This window comes from Populus euphratica, unplaced genomic scaffold (genome assembly GCF_000495115.2).
Source record: "Populus euphratica unplaced genomic scaffold, PopEup_1.0 scaffold134.1, whole genome shotgun sequence".
NCBI lineage: Eukaryota > Viridiplantae > Streptophyta > Magnoliopsida > Malpighiales > Salicaceae > Populus > Populus euphratica.
Window position 1 is genome coordinate 194661 of NW_011500021.1, and position 22357 is coordinate 217017.

The window sequence follows — 22357 nt, forward strand, 5'->3', positions numbered from 1 at the left end:
TACTAATTAATGGACAACCTGAGAAAGTCATATTCTAATTAATGAAGAAGATATCTAGTAAAAGATTGACAAAAATAAAATTTAAATTAAATTAATATATTGACGATAAGTACTTCATTTAGTGAGATAGTATATATATTATTGTGTATGCTTCAAATAGTTCTTATTTAAATTATGTATTATTAATAAGTATAAATTTTCTAGTTTTTATCAAATATTCACATACTATATAAATATGTTGTTTGGTACATCACATCTTCAAGCTAGAAAGTAGAAGCATAAATGAAAATCCTTATTAAAGTTAATTTTTGTATTGGAAATATTGATATTATGTTTTATATCATCTGTATGTTAATAAATTTTAAAATGATTAAATTATTCTTTTACCATGTATGTAATTAAGAACAATGTCCTTACTTTAAATGGTAATTGGTAATATAGTTTTGTTGTATTTATATTTGAATGTGTTTGTATCCTAAAAAATTAATGTTATTATAAATAAATTAGCTTTAAATATTGTATTTAAAATCATACAATGTTAACTATATAAAAAAATAAAACTACAAGGGACATGAAAATTGATGTGTTTAGTAGAGTTGCAATGCTTATTTATATTAGAATGAGTTTGTAGTTATTATTTACAGGTTTTGATTTTGAGTTGATAACTTGATATTAAAATAAAAAAAAGACTTTATTGAAATTTTTAGAAAATATTTACCTGAAAAAAGACCAATAAACTCTTTTAAATAATTTTTTTTCAAGCCTTAGCATTTGTTTTTAGAAGATTAAATGCATGTTTTTGTTTATGATCCTATTTAAAGCTAATAGACTTCTTAACAACCTTAAAATGTTAAAATCCTTAACAAATCTCCTATAAAGACTACCAAAATCATGAAAGCTTTTTACTTTGGTAATTTATTTAGACATGGATTATTCTTGAATAATTTTCACATTTTACTCATCCATTTTTATTTTTTTTACTAATAATATAACTAAGAAAAACAACTTTTTTCATGCAAAAAATACACTCCTTGAGATTAACATGATTTTCTTTCTCAAAACTTCAAGCATGCAACACAAATGCTTCTTAAGTTTTTTTTTTTATTTCTAGGTTTTTTTTTATCCTTCAATTTTTTCATTTGTTTTTAGCATTCAATTTTTTTTTTATCCTTAGTTTAATTATGAAGGGACAATAATATAGTATATTTAATCATGGAAACATATATAACATATGCATATATTGCCATCTATTTTTATTTTTTTATATCAATAAGCATTCTCTTGTGTTCCCATCCCCTTTTTTTTCTTTTGATAACAACTCTTCAATATTAAAAAAAAAAAACTAACATTATTTATGAAAATTTACCTGGTTATATGAAAACTTTCACACAATTTAAATTTAAACTAGAATTAGATAAGAAGTTGGATCATGAGGGTTTTTTTGTTAATTTTATTTTTTTCTTTCAATTTTTTTCTTAAATTTTTTTACTAATCAATTATTATCTTTGGACCAATCAAGTTGACTAAATTATATCTAAATAACTTTCACATGAACTATCACATGATTAATTTTAAACTCAAATTTGACAAGTGTTGAATTGAGAGATATTGAGATTCACCTACTGCGTTGGATTTAACAACAATATCAAATAATTCTCTATAATTTAAATATTTTTTATTATGTTAAAAAAATAAAAATAAAATTAATCCAACACATAACTTAGCATGACTTAGCATGGCCTGTAAAATAATAATAACCAAATGTATTGTGAATATATTTATAGTCATTAATTGTCAATAATGATCTTTCTAATTTCCAAGTTTACCATGTACATCACAGATGCATTCATTGTCAAGCCAGAAAAAACCTCAATTGCTTCTCTGGCAACACACGATGCAAATTAATTGCATCAGATTTGAGTTTGATGAATTTCAAAATCCTATTCATTAATCACACAAATTTTGATATTAATTAGCAAGCACTTTAATTACCATTCCACAATGATATTAGATAAAGCATCTAAATCATTGAATCAGATCACATTCATTCAATTGTTTTTTTTTTTTTTTGTATATATAGCTATTACATTTCCTATCTTAATATATGCACTCATTAATATTTAAACTTTCGTTCATTGTTATGCTTAAATCAAAATACTCATTGTCTTATATTTAAAAAATTTAATTTTAAAAAATTGAATCAAGATTTTCTTAAAAAAGTCTATTGTTCCATATTAATTTCTCACATTCTTTTTCTCAGAAAACCTAAAATTACGCATACTTGAAGATCTATTGCAATCAACTTTTTCAAACAAAAGCGTCATGTAGAAAGCCTACTTGGAATAAAACGAAGCCCTCTATTAGCCGTATCTTCCATTTTCATTATAAGCTCTAAAATTAAAGAATTAATTAACTCTTATAAAACACGTAGATTTCATGCACATAAAATTGTAAAAACCTCTCAATTAACTATCATATTTATTATTGAATTTGTATATATAAGAATTTCTTAAATGTAACAATTTTAAACTCTTGTATAGCCTTATTACACTTTATAAAACAAGTATATTATAACTTAGCCTCTCTGTTTTTTATAATTTTGTATGTTAGGTCTTTCTGTTTTTGAAAATCAAAAGTTAGTACCATGAACAGAGTTGACTATTATTAGTATTATTGAGATTTTTAAATATCCCTTTTTAAATGAGTTTTTAATTTTGTCTAGAGTAGATAAGATCTAAAATCTTGATAACAAATGAAGATATTTTAGGTAATAAAACAATTTAATTGTGATAATAATAATAATAAAAAAAAAACAACTAAAGCACATAAGTTACGATCAAATATGAAACAAATGACTCAAATAATTATTTCATTCAAAACACAAGGATTAAATAATAATTTACCATTCTAAAAAATTGCAATTAATGTTTCCAAGCAGAAAACATTGGTCGCATTTGTAGGTGATTGCTTGTACATGTAATAAGAGCCCAAAAAAACAGCACAAAATACATCAGATATAGATTCTGAAACAATTATCAAAACCTTCATATACGTCTCGTTAAATCCCGATCTTATACATTTTTCCTATGACAATTGACATAAAAACTATCAAGGAACAATTATTATTTATTAATGATAGCACACCACCTGAAAACAATCTTTATTCCAGTTGGTTCAGAAAAAAAGGTGGCATCGCTTCACATGGAACGGAGCTACAATTGAAAAGGTATTCTGGACACGTCAGAGCAGGAAGGCAGCCATATTTTCTTTTCTGGAAATAAAGCGCTTGTGTACAATTATATATTTCATTCTCGAAATCAGTCAAGGTACAACGCGCGTAAAAGATTTTACAATGGATAAAAAGGACAAGGACAAGCTTCCAAGGGGATTACATTTACTCTCTTACAAGCAGTAGAATAAGCAAATATCCTATCGAAAAGATATGGGTAGATGGTTAGCCTAAATCAAATGGAGTCAAGAGGACATACCGTCCATAAATCTGATCAAGGTTGCCGTTGAGAAATCTTGATAGGTCTGGCAACGCCTTGTCCATGTGAAGGGGTTTTAGTTCGAGGGTCCAAGCTGTGTCCCTGCCTGATCAGCTTCTGCCTTCGAAGGCTCTCATTGCATGGAGCAAAGAACTCGTGTTTTAGAGCATCCTCTGCACTAATCCTCAATCTGGGATTCACTGTCAAGCATTTGTCCACGAGGTCAATAAGTGAGCTTGGGACTGCATCCAGGAAATCTTGTCTTTTTGAGTTCAGCTTGCACCATTCCCAAAGTGTCGTGGGTGGCAAAGATTGCATATTATACAGGTCCTGAGAAAGAATGAGCTCTTGAACATGAATCCATTTTCTTCTCATAATTCATGGAAGATCAAAACAAGTAATGGTAAATACCGCTGGGAATGAGGATTCTCGGTTATGTAGCTTTGAGACTTCCCACAGATCTTCACTGCCTCTTAACTTTGCTATGTCCTTTATATTCCTAATAACGACAGTAATATGGTTAGCAAAAGAGGTGGATGAAACGAAGCGCGCCAAACTTCTATTGGTGGTAAAAAAAAAAAATTGTTCTTACTGTTCGGGATCACCATAAAAGGGCGTTTTTCCTATTATCAGGTATAATAAGGTGACCCCAGCAGACCAAATATCAACCTTGGGCCCTTGATGGAGAGATCTCAACAAGACCTGCGTGAACCACACACAACAAGAAACTCGACTTTACCACTTTGACAACCATAAAAAAAAAATATGCAAATGCCCTTGCCAAGAAGTCAGGTGCTCTTATCATTAAATTTTGACACGTTACTTTCGCTGGGAAGTGGAACCTGGAGAACACATTCTTTATGCAAGCCTAACCATAATTTATACTACCAAGTTCTAACTAAAGACCACGTTAGGCCTTGTTTCTAACATGAGCTTGAAGCATGTACAAAAGAAATTGGTATCTGGTGACAAATTTTGAAGATCATGAGAAAGATATCAGAACATGAATCCATACAATATAAGATCATACTGTGAACAAATGCATCTGCTAGCGATTATGCCCATAATTTAATGGCCAGTGCACAATGTAACTATCTACCAACAACCTTGGAGTAGAATTCCATCCATTCTACGTAAAAAAAAACAGAGTCATGTCATCTCAGTTGATACTTACCTCTGGAGCCCGGAAACCTTTAGTTCCAACACAGGGGCCTTCTTTCTTGTTCTTCCCATCACCTAATAACAAACAACCTCATCAGTGAAACAGAGAAAGAAGTGCTGACAAATATATTCTCTAAGGCACACACTATAGAAACTCACATTTGTTCTTAACTAAGCCAATCCCAGCAACTGTTATGCCAGTTGAGTGCAGAGGCATTGGAGTAAGATAAATATGTCTTCCATCTAATTTTCCAGGAGGCGCAGCTATCCTCTTCCTCATAGAAGCTGGAAAACTTGATGCTTCTTGATTTGGACTCTGCATTGCTTCATGCAACAAGCTGATAAGCTCCTTCCTACCTTGGCTTGGCAGAGGCTCTTTCATCCTTTCTGCTGAAGGAGTCCTAGCACTTGTTGCATCCTTGACCGAGGTTACAACAGAGCCATCTGCTCCCTGACTTATCATAATATTCCTAACAGCCTTCTTTTTTACATTCTTGGCCTCCAAAGTAGACTTGAAGTCTTTTATCGCCCCCAGATCAACTGCATCCAAGAATTTACCACCTGGGAACCTCCTACTTTTCGAAGGAGGGACATATTTGGCATTGGAAGCTGCAACACTATTGAAGCTTACGTCATTAGCTGCCTTTGATTTGTCTGCAAAATAATAACAACAACAACAACAACAATAAATAAATTATACAAAGAAGCTCCATCAATTTAGGTTTTCAAACATTTGATGATAAATTCCATCAAACCTATGGTCAAAGAATCTGCAATTGAGCAGGTAATAGCTAAGTTTCTCCCAAGTCTAAACGCCTGAAACTAGAAGGTTTATCAAAAAAAGATCAAAAGATAAAAAGTCAAGGGAAAAGCAAATTTTCCAGCTTTTTAGTGGCAAAAAAAGTCCACGTGTAAATTGGCATTTCATTTTGCAACTTCACTAACTTATTATCGGCAAAAAATAAAATCTTCAGCTGAAGACTGACTAATTCATCCTCTAAACTATTCCATGCTAATGTCATGTTTAAATATAAAAATCTCAAATAAGAATAAAGCTTACTAATTGTTCCAAGCTTTTGATGCAGATCCTGCCAAAACACAATAAAGACCAAGATAAGCTTCCCTAACTCTTTTAGAACAGTGAAGATGTGAAACAGTTTGGCACTTGGATAATCATGTAGATGTACCAAAAAAAATGTCACTAACCAGGGCAAGATTGAAATCGATGAGATAACCTTTATTGGCTTTGCAGGAGAAAAGGAAGTTGCCAGGTTTTATGTCTCTGTGGACCACTCCCTACTAACATGAAAAGAACTACTTATTTTTTATTTCTGTGAAAAAGCTTCAAATAGGAAAAAATGTGTGAGCAAAACTTCTCACCTGTTTATGAAGACTCGCAAGGGCTCTGAACATGCAGTGCCCGTACCACCGGAGCTGAAAAACATCTATTTCCTTTTTCAGCACCTAAAAAGTTGAAGCAAAACCAAGATCAATTAATTGATGAGACAAATATTATCCATTGAAGCTTCTTTTAATCACCTCTGGTCTGTCATGCTCAACATACTCCAAAACAAAGCAGTCAGAATTTTGGTTCTTGAGACAACCTTCAAATTTTATCACACAATTTTTGCCCCTGGATTGGAAGAATTAACTAGCAGGTTAAAGACCATCAGTTTCCTAATTCAAAATGCAATATACATCTTTCAAGTGAAGCAAGTGAAGCAAACTTCCCTATATGCTTACCCGAAGCGCTCCAGCATCCTGAGTTCGTTGCTAACATGATGTCTATGAGCATTCTCATGAGGACCTGCAGAACCAAAAAGGGGAGCTGGATATTAGCAGGTGCTTTGGATTATCCCTCCACAGAAAAATCAGGCTGAATGCTAAGACTTATCATTTCCCATTTATTATATAAGCAGGTAAAAATTAAATGCATCAGGAAGCATATCTAACACAGTTGCTTCACTTGTTTACAGCTATATGAGAAGCGTAACCATTAACTCCTTGGAGTATTCACATGTTTTGATAATCCACATCAACTTGAATAGAACAATATCATTGCTGACTAATAAAAGGCAAAGTGCAGAAATGCACTTGAACAGAATAAAACAGAAACACAAATTTACAATATGGCAGAATGCATCTCCATGCTGAAATGGAGCGTATAGATTTCCAAATCTCCACTCCCCAATCACCCCCATGGCCCCACTCCATTCACTGGGGTGATAACTTAACCATTCCAACCTATTTCAAGGAAAATAAGAAAATATGAACTTTGCCCTCAAAAGCACTACTTTCAATATCCACAATGATTGACTTGATTATGATAGCATATAACAAGCCTTGTAACCTGAGTTGCAACTGTGATCCACTCAGGAGAAATCCCAATTATTTTCATTAATTCCATGATCAACAGTGCAGAGTTCATTGAGTTCAAAACAGAGTTCATAAATTTTTCAAATTCCTATAACACACCAGTATGAAAAAAAAGAGTTAAATATACATCAGCTGAGATTTGCATAAGCATTTTCTAATTTACTGAATAATTTTCATGTCAGAACTTGTAATTCTAATAAAAAGTACTGACAAATAAACATTCTCAATTTTTCCCATCCTTAAATAAAGGATTTTGGCAATCAAATGATCTTCAAATACGTCTTGATGGAAATGAATAATAAATGGATTGTGTAACTTATGTATAGAAAACACTATAAATGATAGTGGATTAGCCTTAATCCGATTCTACATTTGAATTTTCTTACATACATTTGATGGCAACTGTGGTACCATCTAGCTTCCTCGTTGCCCGGTAAACAGTGCCATAACCACCTGCCAGTTGGGGTTAAAAGGTGACTGTCAATTAACGCACATAATATGATGTGCCAGATTTGCCAGAAAATGAAGAAGGATTTCATACCTGAGCCTCCTTCCTCTTCAACAATATAAGAATCAAAGCATGGAAAGTCTTTGGATCCCACTCGATCCTGAAAAGAAACCATCAATAGATCTATCAATGAAAATGAAGAACACAGCTAATACTAGCTAAGTTACTTTCAGTGAATTAGCTCCATTTAGAACAAACTATTTAGGCATACTGAACAGGTGCACGTGTAAAGCTTACGAACATAGAATTTGCAGGAGTCAAGCTTACCTTGGGAGAATTAAGGGCGCAATCGTTCTTTCTTTCTTTAGTATGAATATCATTGCATGTCTGCTTTGATTTTTGCCCCATGCTGATTTTCATGTGATCCTTTCTCCTGCGCTGGTTCTCTTTAGGAGGGTTAACAGCCTTCTTTTGTTCTATGGACTGGCAGAGTGCTTGCTGTCTTGGAGAAGCAGCAACACCAGTTGTGACCCTAATCTTGGTGGAGGGTTTTGAGTCTTTTAACTTCTTTGGAGGAACACAAAGCTCAGTAGTTGAAACCTTAGCCTGATTTTTCACATGGTTAGTTATTGCCTCTTTATCTAGAGAACTCAGCTCATTCATCCTTCTAAAGTTGCTTTCTTGTGGCATATTAAAAGTAGTATTAGTTGACTGAAAATGGTTTGTGCCTTCCCCTTCCATTTTACCATAATCAATTAACAGTTCTTCGTTGGTTTCAGTTCTTACAGTTTCAATATGACAGTCATTTGTACCAGTTCTTACAGTTTCAATATCACAGTCATTTGTACCATTACAAGCACCATTAATACTCGTAAACTCCAACGAAAATGTTTTCCTCCATTTGACACTAGCCAAGCAACATGTGGCATTGATGTCTATTCTACTTTCAATATCTATCTCATCCACTTTAGCCTCTTGGAATACAGCTTCGTTATCCAACATTGCAAAGGGAAGAGCAAAATCTTCATCAAGCTCACATGCCATCATTCTCTTATCCTCCTTGATTTCCACAATAGCCCCTGTATTCATCTCATCTTCTACATGTTCAACATTCCTTAATTTACAACCTAATTCGCTGGCTAAGGTTTTATCAAAAAAGTCAGGTAAAAGAATAACATTATTTGGCTGGGTTAGCATGTAACTTGGTTCAACATTAATGCTGCTGCTGGCATCCCCGGTTAAGTGAAAAGGTAGCTGCATGATTTACAAATAACACACGTCATAAAAATGTATTTTGCAGGGTTGTATTACAAGGACCGTGTTACTTAGCTCCAGAAAAATTATTTCATCGATTTTCTTTATGAACAGAAACTACTAAGACAGTCTTTCACAAGTTCCTCATAAACTTCCCAGTTCTCGTATACTTGCTTTGCAAATACAAGGGCCAAAGAAAAAGACCGAAACCATTTCCAGGTTCTGTAGCCCATGTTAAATTTGCTAAAGTGAAGCAATCGCAATGAAATTGTAGATTTTAGCTTTAACTCCAAAAAAAAAGTGCGAGCAAATTGCTAAAAATCATAATTAAGTAAACCAGTCAAGAGTTACCTTCCAGCAATCATTTCGAATTCTTTTCGGCAAAGGACAAACTTCTTGATCCTTATCGTACACTGCATAATAACACCACCATAAATTCAATAATCTAACAAGTCAGTCAGTAATCCAAAAGGCAAAAATAAAATAGAAATTTACCACCTGCATAATCAAATCCAATTCGCTTCCGTTTCCTAAAATACATCCTCACAAGATCCTCCAAAGGAACCTCGAGGCCGCAGATTGCATGCCAGATCCGAGTCGCAAACGCTTCAATCAAGTTGAAATTGGATAGGAATTGATTCAAAGCGAAAAGACCAAGTGGAGAAATGGTGACCAGGAAGTTGTCGCTACTATTGTCATAGCTGGAAGTCAAAGTGATTGGTGAGTTCGAGATTGAGCAGAGAGATTCGATGAGATCCGGTGAAGCATTGAAAAGAGTACAGTGAGATGCGAGGTCTGGAGCTGGAGTTGGGTTGCCGATTGAGAGGAGGAGTGCGAGGATGTGCCATGCCTTCTCTTGTAAATCAGATTCGGTGGTGGTGGTGAGGGAGTCGATGAGGGCGACTTGCGTATTGCAGAGCTGAGTTTGCATAGCGAGTCTGAGTGGTGAGCGAGAGAGAGAGTGTTTTAGGGTTTGGACATAAATGGATTTGCAGAAAGGTGGAGAGAGAGGCGCGGATTTGGGAGTTTTGATGTTTTGAGATTCGGCAATAGTTTCCCGCCAATTTTATCCTCACGGGTTTGGATTTTGGAAAGGATTATTGCCCACAATCGCTATGTGCCATGTGATTTATCTCGGGTTATATATTTTTAAAATAGGAAGGCTTTTTTTATGTATTTTTTGTCATTAAAAATTTAGAAACGTAAATTTAAAAATTAATATAATCATAAAATTAAATAAATTATGAACTATGTATCTAAATAGATAAATAAAAAAATTATTGATAACAAATAAAAACAAAATAAAAATACATATAAATCAAAATATTTATCTTGTGGTATTTAATCGGTTGTAATTACTGAATTTATTATTAAAAATACTTTTTATTCATTCAAGAAATAATAAAAATAGATATATAAATAAAATTAAATAAATAAAATAAAAAATATTTTATAAGGCTATACATCTATGAAATATTATCTAAAAATAATAAATTTTATTTTAAAAATAAATTTTATTAATATAAAATATAAAAAAAATATAGATGAGTCAGAATAATATCTTTAAAAGTTATATATATATATATAAAATAATTTTAAACAAGTCTATCATAAAAAAAATAGTTAAATAAAAAAATAACAAATTATAGAGAATGGATATTAATTGAAACATAAATAAAAAAATATTAAAAAAAAAACTTATTAAAAGAAGGTATCAAATAAATAATAAGAAAAAGGTAACAATAATAATCCAGGTGTTGTAAGCACATTTCAGATAAATAAAGAAAATAAAAGACATTAATTATAATCTTGATCAAAAGTAATAAGTTAGTTCTATTTAAATTATAAAAGAAATGCTTTGAAAATAAATTGATAGATTAATTAATAAATTATAATAGATTAATCTTTTATTAACTAATATATAAATTAATAAATTATTAATATATCAAATAAATAATATCTTAATTAGTTCATTAATATTTTTTTATGATATCGAGGTTTAATCAGAAAGTATTACTTTGATCAAATCACACTCTCGCCCAGGAATTTCCTGGTTTGGTAGAGTATCACTCTCCAATTACTGATCAATGCTTATGAAGAACTACTGAAAATGTTCAATGATCAAGTGCTTCAGTCAACTGTTGAAAAGTTTGATTGCCTGTAACCTTTTGTCACATGGTTCTGAGATTAAGTTTATAAATGACGAGGCTGCAGCTCGTGCGTATTAGGATACTGTCATACACACCGGACAATATAAAAAACAAAGAATATAATAAAATAAAAAATAAGATATATAAAAATTTATATAATCCATCTCATTTAATTCATTGAGTAACTTAATAATTATAACTTCTTTATAATAATAAAAAAATAATTAAAAATCTTTTTATTATTATAAAAAAAATATTTTATTTTATTTTTTATAAATACCTTATAACTTTACGGTGGGATTACTCTTTTTTTATTTTTCTCTTTATATTAATATGCATTTAAAACTTTAATGTATTATCTATTTATAAGCAAAAATTAAAAGATAAAAACCATAAATTATAAAAAAATATATACCTAATAACTTATTTTTCATCAATTATACCAACAACTTATCTTTATTTATATTCCATCCAATTATAGCAACAGCTTATCTTCCGCTTATTTTTTTCCAACAATTCATTTTCCACCAATTAGGTGAATTCAATTAAGCGGCTTTACAACTTGGAGTTGCATGGCCTCAAAGAGCAGGGCTACGACCAAAAGAGCTCGTGGCCTTGGCTAAACATTTTTATCATAGTCAGTCCAGTGCTAGTGCCTAAAGACTAATGGTGTTGAAGGAATAAAAAACAGAGACAAAAGTGATCTTTTAAGAATGTTTGAAAATATAAATGTGGTTATTTTTTAAAGTATTTTGTATTTTAAAATATATTAAAATAATATTTTTTGTAAAAAAATATTTTTAATATCATTGTATTAAAATAATTAAAAATATTAATTCTTTTTAAAAATATTTTAAAAACATAAATATAAATAAGTGAAAGCAGATGAGAATCTATGGCTCTTGGAGCAATAGACAGACGGTGTCATTTTGTTTTGTATTGGACCGGAGATGTGTTGCTTGTTTTGGTGTGAGAGTTTAAGGGGATGTTTGATATTATAATGTAAGTGTTTTTTAAAATAGTTTTTTTATTTGAAAATATATTAATTTTTTTAACATTAACATATCAAAATTATAACCACATAAAAATATTAAAAAATTATCAATTTTATATTTTTTTAAATAAATATTTTAAAAAATATATCTAAAAATAAAAATTATACCAGTCACATAAGAAAGTAAAACAATGTTGGAGACTCAATTACCGTGTTTACACATTTCACTTATCAGGTATTTGGATGAATTGTAAAAGAAATATTTTTATTATTTTAATATATTAATATTAAAAATAATTTTTTAAAAAACTATATTTTAAAATAAAAAATACGAACACCCCTAAAAACACTCTCCTAAATGGAATTCTGGATTTCATTGTTTCTAGGGTTTTTGTTTCACAATATTCCACTTATCATGATTTTTCGGATTTTGCGGTTATTAAAATTAATAGAATCAGCACATAAAGCGTAGTATTTGTGTATATTCTCAAGGTTATAATTGATCGATTCTCTTTTAAGGATGTGCAAATGAAGATGGATATCACATCTAAAGTACATTAATTTACAATTATTAACTTCCCTGTGTTTACAATTGATTATTGTGAGAAGCCAAAAAATAAAAAAGAAATCATCTAAGGTCAGCAAATTTGCGTGGGAAGAGATGAGAGAATCCACCGACTACCTCTTTGGCTACAGTCGGCAGACAAGACAAGCATTGATAAAAACATGATACTCCCTCACTGGTTTTTCCAGCATGCCGAAATTGGGCAGATTATTAAGTCTTCAGCATCCCATTACCAAAATCTCTTAAACTGAAGCACAAAAGAAAGGATGAGGGAAAGGGGGGGCCAAAAGGAGAAGTTCATCCTCCTAAGCTTTACAAAAAGAATCTATGTGAAGGTCAATAAAAGCACAGGTCACCCCGCATGGCAGTTAAGCAGCTACAACATATCACCTGATATGAACAATTTTGCTAGTTCCAGAAAAATAAGAAATCCACCATAGTCTGTTCATTAGTTTCTTTTCCCTTCATCATCATTCTTTGACCGGTGAGGAACAGGGAAAATGGAAAAACTTATGCCCGAGATATATGAGGCATAGCTGCTTACGTCTTCTTCATGAGATACCCCAACAATATGCCAAGCAAGCCAACAATGATGACAAACATCAATGATGCACCAGAGCGATTTTTGTTGCCTTGGCATCTCAGGAGCTCCTGCATGGTAATGTGTCATTAAGCAATTACGAATGTCTGAAGATGCTAGGAATCAACGAAAGGCATATCAGAGCACATCAACTATCACAATAAGAAGCTTCAAAATTCTCATTCTTACAATATGAACTTTTTGACCTAAAGAGATCTAAAGAGCCAAGGAAAAAGCAGTCCTAAAGCAACAGGTCATACAAACTTGCAGCTAATAAACTCACGATGTAAGCTGACAACAGGGTAATCAACAAAAAGCTAAAATATACGAGAAAGGTGAGATAGCAGAGATTATAGTGGAAAGTATAATGGATAGAAGTACCGCAGAAGTTACAGAAATCAAGCCTGATGACAAACCAAACATATCCCATCCAAGTATCCAGATGCATAACTGTGCTTCTACTTAAATCGGTTTTGTGATGATAGTTATATTAATCACATGATAACAGGCATCAACTTGCTGTTTCAAACTTGAACACATTCTGATAGAGCCATGAAGCCCAAAAGGCACCATCACATCCTGTTTTAACTTTCCTTTTCAATTTCTCTTAATATTTGGATGAAAAGGCACCCATATTATGAAAGATTAACCTCACATCATAAAATCGTGTAACAAAGCAGTCATTACAGGGATGGTAAGCATTTTAATTGGGGATGGACAAAGAAAAGAGAATACATAGCAAAAGATTCAGTAGAGTCAGCCTGAATTTTGTACCAAGTTTACAAACAAAATATGATGGACCAGATGCAGCTCATGAGTACAACCAAACAAGTTCTAAAAGTATCATTTTCATCCCACATCTGGTCGTATCAGTTGATTTCACTAAAAATAGCAGGAAGTCAAATAATTAAGCACAAAGGAAAACAAATGCATTGGAGATACTGCTTGATTGTTAAAAAAATACCAAAAAAAAGTTAAGCTACTGAATACTGATTTAGGTTTTTGCTGGAAATGTAACAGGCACATTACAGACTTGGAGAACCTACAAGTCTATATGCCTTGTAATGCATATAATTTTAGAGACTTACTAATGTTCAGATTTCAGAGATTAAGCACCTCTGGTTAAATTTCATAACAATGAAAGACAGAAGAGACAGATTGCATAGTCTTGTTTTTTCCATTTCTATGACTTTCCATGAAAAACCAAATGTTCTACACGAATATAGAAAATGAGGGGCAAGTAGACAAAACTATCCCACAACACATTGAATCTCCATAAAATTTGAACTTAAAAGAGAATGGTCAAATGATAAACTTGTTAATGACTCACCAATTCTCGACGAAGCTTGTTATTTTGTTGAATTGCATTATTCCTTTCATCAGTCAGCTTTGAAATGAGAGCTACTGCCTGCAATTAGACCAAGTGTTTATTGTAGGTGGTAATTTATCACAACCTTGATATCAAGACACCCAATTCATATAAAAAAAATGGCCAATAGCAAGTCCACTGTAGCACAGTAGCAAATACAAGTACTCAAAGCCAAGTTAAAGCACATTACAACATACAAGTAAATGTGAGTGTGTGTTCGTGTTGAGAGAGAGAGAGAGAGAGACAACTACAACTGATAGAATCAGAATCTAATATATTATTATTTTTATGCTTCCTCACAAATGAATCACTTGATAAGTATCAACAATAAACCTCAAATTGCAATTGATAGAATCAGAATCTAATTTTAAAGAAGAAAATGAAAAGGAGTTCATTATATCCATCTAGGATGATTTGCTGAAAGAAATAGAGAGCAAATATGACTCCAGAGAAGGATTACAATGAGACAAAATTAAAGTAGAGTTAACGCTAGATAAAGATTCTACCAGAAAATTGACAAGTTTTCCTATCAGAAGATAGAAAATACCAGTTTGATGGATATTCCGCAGTCATAAATAAAGAAAGAATAGACAGTTGCACAGCTGCAATCCTGACCAGACTGAAGTTACACCCAATTCTTTTCCCTGTCTCAATAAGCTCAATTAAAATTACAAAGCTAGACATCAACACCCATATAATTGAAACACCAAGCTATATGTCATTAGAACTTAGAAGCTTGCTTGTGAGTTATGAGATAGAACTCCATAATCATTCCAGCATAGATGTATAATGTATTAGCAGTCAGCGAGTTGGCAGCGGCATCATTAAAATCACATGGATGATTAACTTCTTTAGAAACCATAAGTTAAACAGAAGCTGAGTGGAGGGTTCTATATAGAAGCTCCTATCTAACAAAGCATGTAATCATGAACAGGTAAACAAATGCAGCAGAGTTTTACCTCCGAAGTTTTGTCTTGAGGATCAAGATGCTCAACAAATGCCCTTGTTCCCTAAATTCACCAACATAAAGCAAGCCATCAATATCTTTAGGCTAATGGGAAGTTAAAATGACAACATCAATAAAAGATTGCTTCATGAACTCACAGTAGATAAATCGGTGCCATTAACGTTCCCATTGTCCGACACAGAACCCCTGGGGGGTGACCCTTCCTCGGACCCTTCTAGAACAGGAGAAGGTGGTCGAGGGGGAGAAACATAAAGCACTCTCAATTTGCACTCCTCGACAACATGCCCTGCCTCCTTACTGAACTGCACAGCCAAAATTACCAGACACGCCACCATAACCCCTACAGTCCATAACTAACCCCACTTGCAAAATAAACAAATTACATGCAAGTTTCTTACCATTTCTGCATTAATATCCTTTGCAGCGACACCATCATTAGCTTTAACACTTTGAAGCAAAAACTTGTCCTTGCATTGCATGTCAAGAGGAGCTTCCTTTTGTGCTTGCATCGTAACTAAATCAAATCAATGCCAAAAATTACAACGCAGCACTAAAAATTAAACCACAAATTCGATTTTAAAAACCATGATAACAAAATGAACGAAATGGGCACCTATAACATCACATGTGGAGCGAGGCAACACAATCCCAGAATTTGGTCGGACACAGTACTTCTTGGGATTTGTTGTTTTGACCTAAGCATCAAATATAATCAGAGATTTTGAATATCCCACAACAATATACATTGTAAAATTCCAGATTCGAGTTACATACTGTTTTTGTTATTGTGAGGCTATCATATCGCACAAAATTTAATAATTCATCCCCTGACAAGAACCCTTTTGATCCAATTGAATAAAAAAACAAAACAGAGAGAAAGAAATGGAGAGGAAATATTAATTTACCTTGAAAGCGACATAATTATCAGTTTTATTAGACAGTTGAAGAGAACAAGAGATCTGCTTCTTCAATTCAACTAATCCCAAAAAAAGAAGACATAAATTTACAAAGCAAAAGCAGATATAAAGAAAGATAAAGGAGTGAAGGACTTCATGCGTCGGTGACTTACAAGGAAATTTGAGCTCAAGAGGTTCGATGCCGAGGAGCTCTCCCGTGCTCATCTTCCCGTCAAACAAAACAAAGTACTACTCGTGTTCGGAAGAAGAAGAAGATCCGAAAAAAATATGAGCAAAGCAAGAAGAATCTGTTTGGTTTTGTAAACCAGATGGATCGAATGGCGGACAGATCGAGTGTAAGCGAGACACGAGGGAAGGGTTGGGCTTTCAAGTGAAGAGCAAGAAAATCAAATCAAAATAAGATGTATTAATTAATTAGATATTTTTAAAATAATAATATGAACAAAATACAATTTCAATTATATTTCACATCACTATCAAATTAACCCCGGTCCAATTATTTAGGCTATACTAGGTATTGTGTCGCAAGCGACAGGGCTAATATTTAATTTTTTTATATTTTTAAATTATTTTGATATGATAATACTAAAAATATTTTTTAAAAATAAAAAATATTATTTTAATATATTTTTAAATAAAAAATATTTTAAAAACAATCCCTACTTCACTCTTAAATACTTCTTTAATAATCGACAAAAAATAACAAAATTATTTTAAAATAATTAACATTATATTTGATATTATGATAATGATTATTTTTTAAAATATTTTATATTTAGAAATATATTTATTAATTTTTTTAATATAAACATATCAAATCAATATAAAAAAATTAATTTAAAATAAAAAATTAAAATTTTACATAAACATTTTTCAACAAAGAAAACAGATAAGTAAACTTTATAGTGCCTCCTGCTCAAACCAAACTTTTAACTCAGTATCATTATTGCATTAAATATAAAAGGGAAATTATCCTTTTCTAATTCCTATTTTCAAATATTTTTACTGTATAATATTTTACTGTTGATATAAATAATAAAACATGTTAGTATATTTTTTAAAATCTTCAAATCATTAAAAAAAAAACCTAAATGGTATAAAGAAATCATTGTAGATCAAGAAATATTTTATTATGAATTGTAATAATAGTTTTATTTTTATTTTCTCATCTTTTCGTGAGTGACTAAACATTTCTTTGGCTTTCTTTCAAAAAGGTAATCAAGTTTTTCTAATTTCCAAGTACAAGTAAATAAAGCTAGGGGAAATCATTGTAAATTAAGAGACATTTTACTATAAATTGTAATAGTAATTTTACTTTTAATTTTTTATTTTTTCACGAGCGGACGTTTCTTTGGCTTTCTTCCACAGGGATAATCAAGTTTTTTAAATTTTCAAATACAAGTAAATAACACTTTTAGCCTCAGAAAAAACAATAAAGAAACTTTGTTTTTAGAGATATTTTATATAATTAAAAGGACCATGAGAGCGTTTTAGTATTTTTCACATTATATTTTTTATTTTTAATTAAAAAGTTGTTGGCATGTATTTCAAAAGCCCAAAAGAGTGGGCGATGCTTGCGCCATTAAAAAAGAGTGTGAGACGCTTTTCAGAGGCCAAATTGAGTAATCCATCATATAACTAGATGTGCATCCATGTTCTCTTCAACATGGAGCAACGCATGTAGATATATCATGGTTGGATTGTTGCTGATGATTAATTATTTGTGTTTTTTTTTTCTTTTATCTCTTTTAACAACTAAAATGAACAATTGTTATTTTTTTGTTTGTTGTTTGCTTGAGTCTGACATAAATTATCAAACTCAAAGTGTTTAGGTCTGACAATTATGTTTTACATTATTGTTATTTATTGTTATTATTATGAGTATAATTATTATTGTTTTTATTATTTTTAGTGTTATTATTCTTATTCTGCTTATACTTTTTATTCTTATTCTTATTATTATTATCATCATCATCACAACCACAATTACTATTAACTATTACTATATTATCATCATCATTATTACAACCACATTTACTATTAACTAACTATTACTATTATATTATTATTATTATTCAAATAAACTTGAATAAGACATGTTTGCTAGACCTAAGTAACATGGGTCTTGATATTGTTAGACTCAAGTAAACTTGGATCATGCATGGTTGTCAAACCCAAATATCATCGGAATGACATGGTTTCTCAGGCTCAAGGTACTTGGATTTGGCATGATTGTTATTATTATTGTTATTGTTATGATTATAATTATTCTTATTATTTTTATTTTTATTTTTATCATTGTATTGTTGTTAGTTAGTGTTGTTGTTATTATTATTGTTATTAATATTTCTATTGTTATTCTTTGTAACCTCTCGTGTCAAAATAAATTGAGTCTAACAACATATCAGATCCAATTTGTTTGGGTTTGAAATGGCTATCGGACCCAAAACATTGGGATCTAGCATGACTGCTAAGCTCAATTCATTTTTTTATGAGTTTGAACTTACCTTATATAATAGTTATGGTAAAAGTATGGTTATAAATGAATCCTTCCAGGTGGTTATAATTATTGAAAAATTATGATTATCTTGGAAAGAATTCAAGAATTGCTTTTAAGCATAAAAGCAAGAAAATAGAAGTTAAAGACCTTATTTTGAAGCTAAAGGTAAAAGAGGACAATAAGTTGTTTGAAAAAAGAGTTATCTCTTATAATATAATCCCAAAGGAAAAATCATATATGAAGAGGATAAGTATTGCCAAAAGTTTAATGGCAAATATTTTTCTTTAACAAGATAGAACACCTGGCTAAAAGTTATATAAATAGGGCTTAATAAAGTAATCCAAGAAAGAGAATGATTGTTAAAACCAATATCAATAAGGTTGATCACCTCATTGATTAAGTTTTGAAAATGAACATTATCATTGTTGTTTTCTAAGTCAACTTGATAAAAAATTATGAGCAATGATGTGTTGTCACTGATGCAACTAAACATGTATGCATTGAAAATAAAATTGTATCCACTTGTAAAAAAGTGGTTGGTGAAAACTTGTATATGGAGAATTTATTAATCTACAAGATACTAGGTGTTGGAAATGTCATACTGAAGATGACTTTCAAAAAGCTTCTAACACTTGATAGTACACTTCGTATTCCTAATATTAAGATGGACTTAATATTTGGTTTATTGTTGAAAAAAATAGTTTTAAATTGATATTTGAGAGTGACAAATTTATACCTTCTAAAAATAAAATGTTGATAGGAAAGGGGTGTCTTAGTAATGTTATCTTTGAAATGAGTGTAGTGACCATTTTAATCATAGATGAGAAGAGTAATAATAATAATACCTTTTCTTCTTGCATGTTTGAGTCTTGTGATATATGGTATGACAAATTAAGCCATGTGAATTATAAATCTATACAAATATATGCTTAGTATAATGATGTACATGTAAAAAATTGGATAAATGATATTGAATATTGATGTCTAGTATATATTATGTATAATAGATGGTTTGAGAATGTGCTTTTTTGTAGTTTTGAAAAATAATGAGGTAAGGTCTTATTTAAGGAAAGTGCTACTAAAATATTGTTAAAAATAGATTGATGCACCAATACAGAAACCATAAACCATAGATTTTGAATTTAATTGAATATGCTTACTTTATTTATTTACTTTTGTATTATGTTCTAGTTAGTAATTAAAATACCAAGAAAAAACTCAACGTCAAGATAAAACAGCTCTACTTCTTCAATCAATAATGTTCATGAGATTGTGGTGCATTTATATGCCGATTATGAAGAGATAATTGCTACACACATTACCGACACATGTTTATCAAATATGGGTTGTAGATTTGGCGTACCATCTGCCAAAAATTCTTATTTTGACAAATTAATAATGGGGTGTAAATTGGATTTAAACATGTAATAAAATCTATTTTCTTGAAAATAACATTAACAAATTGATTAAGTGTTTATATATTTTTTATTCAATAATTGATTTTAGGCTCATAAATATAGAAGTTATATGCACGATAACATCAATAATAAAAACATTGATGGAAACACATTTGTTTCAATAAAGCCAACTTAAAGAGCATCTTGAATGGATGCCCGTTGTTAAGGGTCGGTAGGGAAAGTTTGACATATACACACTTTTAGTTTATATAAATGTTTTTAAATTTATAAACTAATTATTTTAAGAAAATGATTACAAGAATTTTTTTTTTTTTTGTAAGATGAGACAAACTTTAAGGTGGCAAGAAATTTCTAGAAAAATCACAACACAACTAGGTAAGTTTTAATTTACGAAGTATATATTTGTAAATCTGTAATCTTTTTTGCATTTAACAAATTCCTAAACTAGATTGCGTGATTTTTAGTATGACGTGCATATCTACACAAAGAGTTATGCCGAGTCAAATGACTTTGAGGTATAAAAAAAATTTAGATCTCCTCATATCATTTAGAGTAATTATGAGAGATATCTAGAGTTATTGATGTTAGATATTTTTAGAAGCTGACACAAAATAGGTCCTTAAATAAAAACAACGAGACACATGGATTCATCAGCAAGTATACCCGTAAATCATTTCCTTTTATTAAACATGCAAAATGTCTTATAAGTGTCTTTTTTATTTTAAGTATTTTTCTTTAAATGTTAGTGAATATTTGTTACCTCTGCAAATTAATGATTTATTTTATAAGCTACATAAATTGGGTGTGATCTCACTCTAACGAAGTTATATATGAAAACACATGTTTAAAAAAAAGATAAGCAGAAAATGGTGCAATTGTTTATGGACAATAAAACTTAAACGTTTATTTAATTGTAAGTAAACTTTAAAATATTTTGAATATTTTTTTAAATAAATTTTTTTTTGTCAACATCTTTGACTTGTTTTTATGTAAGAAACATATAATGCTGATGTACATATCAAATATGGAGAAGATCCTTCAACCTATTTGAAATACTACCCGAGTTATTGTTATAGGTTAAAGCAATCAGTAGACCAAATAGAAATTAAATTCATAGTATCTCTATGACTATCAATAGACCAAATAGAAATTAAGCTTATAATATCTCTATAACTATAGTCCAAGACATGAGGGCGAGTCGTAATATATTGAATGTAGGAACTCTACAATCCAACCTAAGTCAACCATTAACAATCGTTCAGGAGTTGGTTCAATGAAAATAATTGCTGTTATGACCAATCCAAAGGTTGAATTGAAAATGCAATATGAAAAATGAAGTAGGAAGCAATGAGAGCATATGATGACATATATGTTGACTCAATTTCCTCCTTCTTATAGGCCTCTATGATATTTTCATCCCTCTCCACCATAACCTTTACATGTAGCTCTAACTTCTTTCTAATATATACAGAGATTTGTATTTGATTTTACAATAAAATTAATAATTTAAAATGAGTTAATAAATTTAATTTAATTGTTTAATGTCAAAATAATTGATCCAAATAAACATGCATTAAAAAAACAATTACTTAAATACCGATATAATCACAAACAATCATAAAAATTATATTGGTAATTCTATTAATAAAATAAATCTATTTTTCTTGAAGAATTATGAAATATTCTAATATAGATTGGTGAATTCACTAACATAATATGTCAATAATTTTATCAGTTAATTTATTAATGATACATATCTATTATATATGGTTAGTCTATCGTGCTCCATCAATAATATTTTATAAATGGATTGACCAACAAAATAATAGCCAATAGCCGACACCAATTGTTTTTAGGCACTAACATCCTATCAGTTTTTCTGTCAGAAAATAAATCATTGGAGGACTTATCAATGAACTTGAAATCCCTAACAAATGTACTAAGCAGTAATGATAAGTTTCTATTAGTAAATCCATTAATGATTTTTTCCGGTGAAATTACAGGCTCAAACAAGAATATTTTATTGGTGATATATATATATATATATATATATATGGAACAGAATACATGAATCAGAAAGAGCGGGCAAGAATAATTTCAACTCAGAAGACAAATTGCTTTGCAATCCAAGAAAACCAATGCAAGAACTTTCTAGGCTTTTACTCTCTTT

The 22357-nt window shown here is 30.7% G+C and overlaps 2 protein-coding genes across 7 annotated transcripts; both read right to left on the minus strand.

Annotated features, from left to right (window-relative positions):
• Positions 1-3021: 3021 nt before the first annotated feature.
• On the minus strand, positions 3022-9747 carry LOC105141889 (probable serine/threonine-protein kinase cdc7). 6 transcript variants are annotated; one of them, XM_011049268.1, is made up of 16 exons: positions 9223-9747; positions 9079-9140; positions 7801-8727; positions 7567-7633; positions 7416-7478; positions 6393-6456; positions 6189-6282; positions 6030-6113; positions 5856-5945; positions 5710-5737; positions 4807-5303; positions 4663-4725; positions 4081-4190; positions 3900-3987; positions 3489-3818; positions 3022-3212 (listed from the first exon to the last, which is right to left on the minus strand). In XM_011049268.1, the coding sequence occupies exons 1-15, from the start codon at positions 9656-9658 to the stop codon at positions 3504-3506; spliced, it is 2988 nt and encodes a 995-aa protein (XP_011047570.1). In that variant the 5' UTR covers positions 9659-9747; the 3' UTR covers positions 3022-3212; positions 3489-3503. The 6 variants fall into 6 exon arrangements, with proteins under 6 accessions (XP_011047570.1, XP_011047569.1, XP_011047573.1 ...); XM_011049267.1 differs by having other exon boundaries at positions 3022-3271; XM_011049271.1 differs by lacking the exon at positions 3022-3212 and having other exon boundaries at positions 3287-3818; positions 7801-8285; positions 8322-8727.
• Positions 9748-12743: 2996 nt separating this feature from the next.
• On the minus strand, positions 12744-16667 carry LOC105141890 (vesicle-associated protein 1-2-like). Its single transcript, XM_011049273.1, has 8 exons — positions 16422-16667; positions 16258-16328; positions 15966-16047; positions 15751-15866; positions 15490-15654; positions 15345-15395; positions 14347-14424; positions 12744-13087 (listed from the first exon to the last, which is right to left on the minus strand). Exons 1-8 carry the CDS (start codon positions 16471-16473, stop codon positions 12977-12979), a joined length of 726 nt encoding a protein of 241 aa, XP_011047575.1. The 5' UTR covers positions 16474-16667; the 3' UTR covers positions 12744-12976.
• Between the last annotated feature and the right edge of the window lie 5690 nt (positions 16668-22357).

What these genes read in the sequence shown, in the direction of transcription:
- LOC105141890 (XM_011049273.1), bottom strand. Translation starts at nt 16,473, where the DNA reads ATGAGCACGGGAGAGCTCCTCGGCATCGAACCTCTTGAGCTCAAATTT. An exon ending in ATGGCACCGATTTATCTACT is followed by an intron (nt 15,396 to 15,489) that starts GTGAGTTCATGA and finishes TGGTGAATTTAG; the next exon opens with GGAACAAGGGCATTTGTTGA. An exon ending in ACAAGCTTCGTCGAGAATTG is followed by an intron (nt 13,088 to 14,346) that starts GTGAGTCATTAA and finishes ATTACCATGCAG; the next exon opens with GAGCTCCTGAGATGCCAAGG.
- LOC105141889 (XM_011049268.1), bottom strand. Translation starts at nt 9,658, where the DNA reads ATGCAAACTCAGCTCTGCAATACGCAAGTCGCCCTCATCGACTCCCTC. An exon ending in TCGATTTCAATCTTGCCCTG is followed by an intron (nt 5,738 to 5,855) that starts GTTAGTGACATT and finishes GTGTTTTGGCAG; the next exon opens with GATCTGCATCAAAAGCTTGG. An exon ending in GCTTAGTTAAGAACAAATGT is followed by an intron (nt 4,726 to 4,806) that starts GAGTTTCTATAG and finishes TGTTTGTTATTA; the next exon opens with GGTGATGGGAAGAACAAGAA.